The sequence below is a fragment of the Antrostomus carolinensis genome, unplaced genomic scaffold (genome assembly GCF_000700745.2).
Source record: "Antrostomus carolinensis isolate BGI_N321 unplaced genomic scaffold, ASM70074v2 scaffold35402, whole genome shotgun sequence".
NCBI lineage: Eukaryota > Metazoa > Chordata > Aves > Caprimulgiformes > Caprimulgidae > Antrostomus > Antrostomus carolinensis.
Genome location: NW_010299465.1, coordinates 1 through 279, shown reverse-complemented (window position 1 = coordinate 279; position 279 = coordinate 1). Strand labels below are relative to the sequence as shown.

Below are 279 nucleotides of genomic sequence, written 5' to 3'. Positions count from 1 at the left end.
CGCTCCGAGGCGTGCCGGGAGTGCTTGGCCGACGACTCTGAGCTGCTGTTGGGCCGGCCCCGGTGGTGCCTCTCCTTCACCCTGCGAAGGCAGATCCCAGCATCTCCTCACACCGCGCCTGCCGCAGCTGCAGGAGTGTCACCGCGGGCACTGGGGACCCCATGGGAAGCAGCTGATGCACCTACATGCTCCCCATTTTCAGCCAGGCTGCATCCCTGATTATAAAGCACGGGGTCCTTGCCTGCTTGGGACCCGGTAAGCCTGTGGGATGCTGCAGTC

General features: G+C 64.9%; 1 protein-coding gene across 1 annotated transcript in view; it reads right to left on the bottom strand.

Annotated features, from left to right (window-relative positions):
• The window catches only part of LOC114818328 (serine/arginine repetitive matrix protein 3-like), a gene marked incomplete at both ends in the record, with an annotated part of 596 nt that extends 515 nt beyond the window's left edge, over nt 1-81 (bottom strand). The window contains 1 exon segment of the mRNA XM_029083702.1: nt 1-81. This exon segment is cut by the window's left edge and continues 35 nt beyond it. Within this exon segment, the coding sequence (XP_028939535.1) occupies nt 1-81 (81 nt within the window).
• Between the last annotated feature and the right edge of the window lie 198 nt (nt 82-279).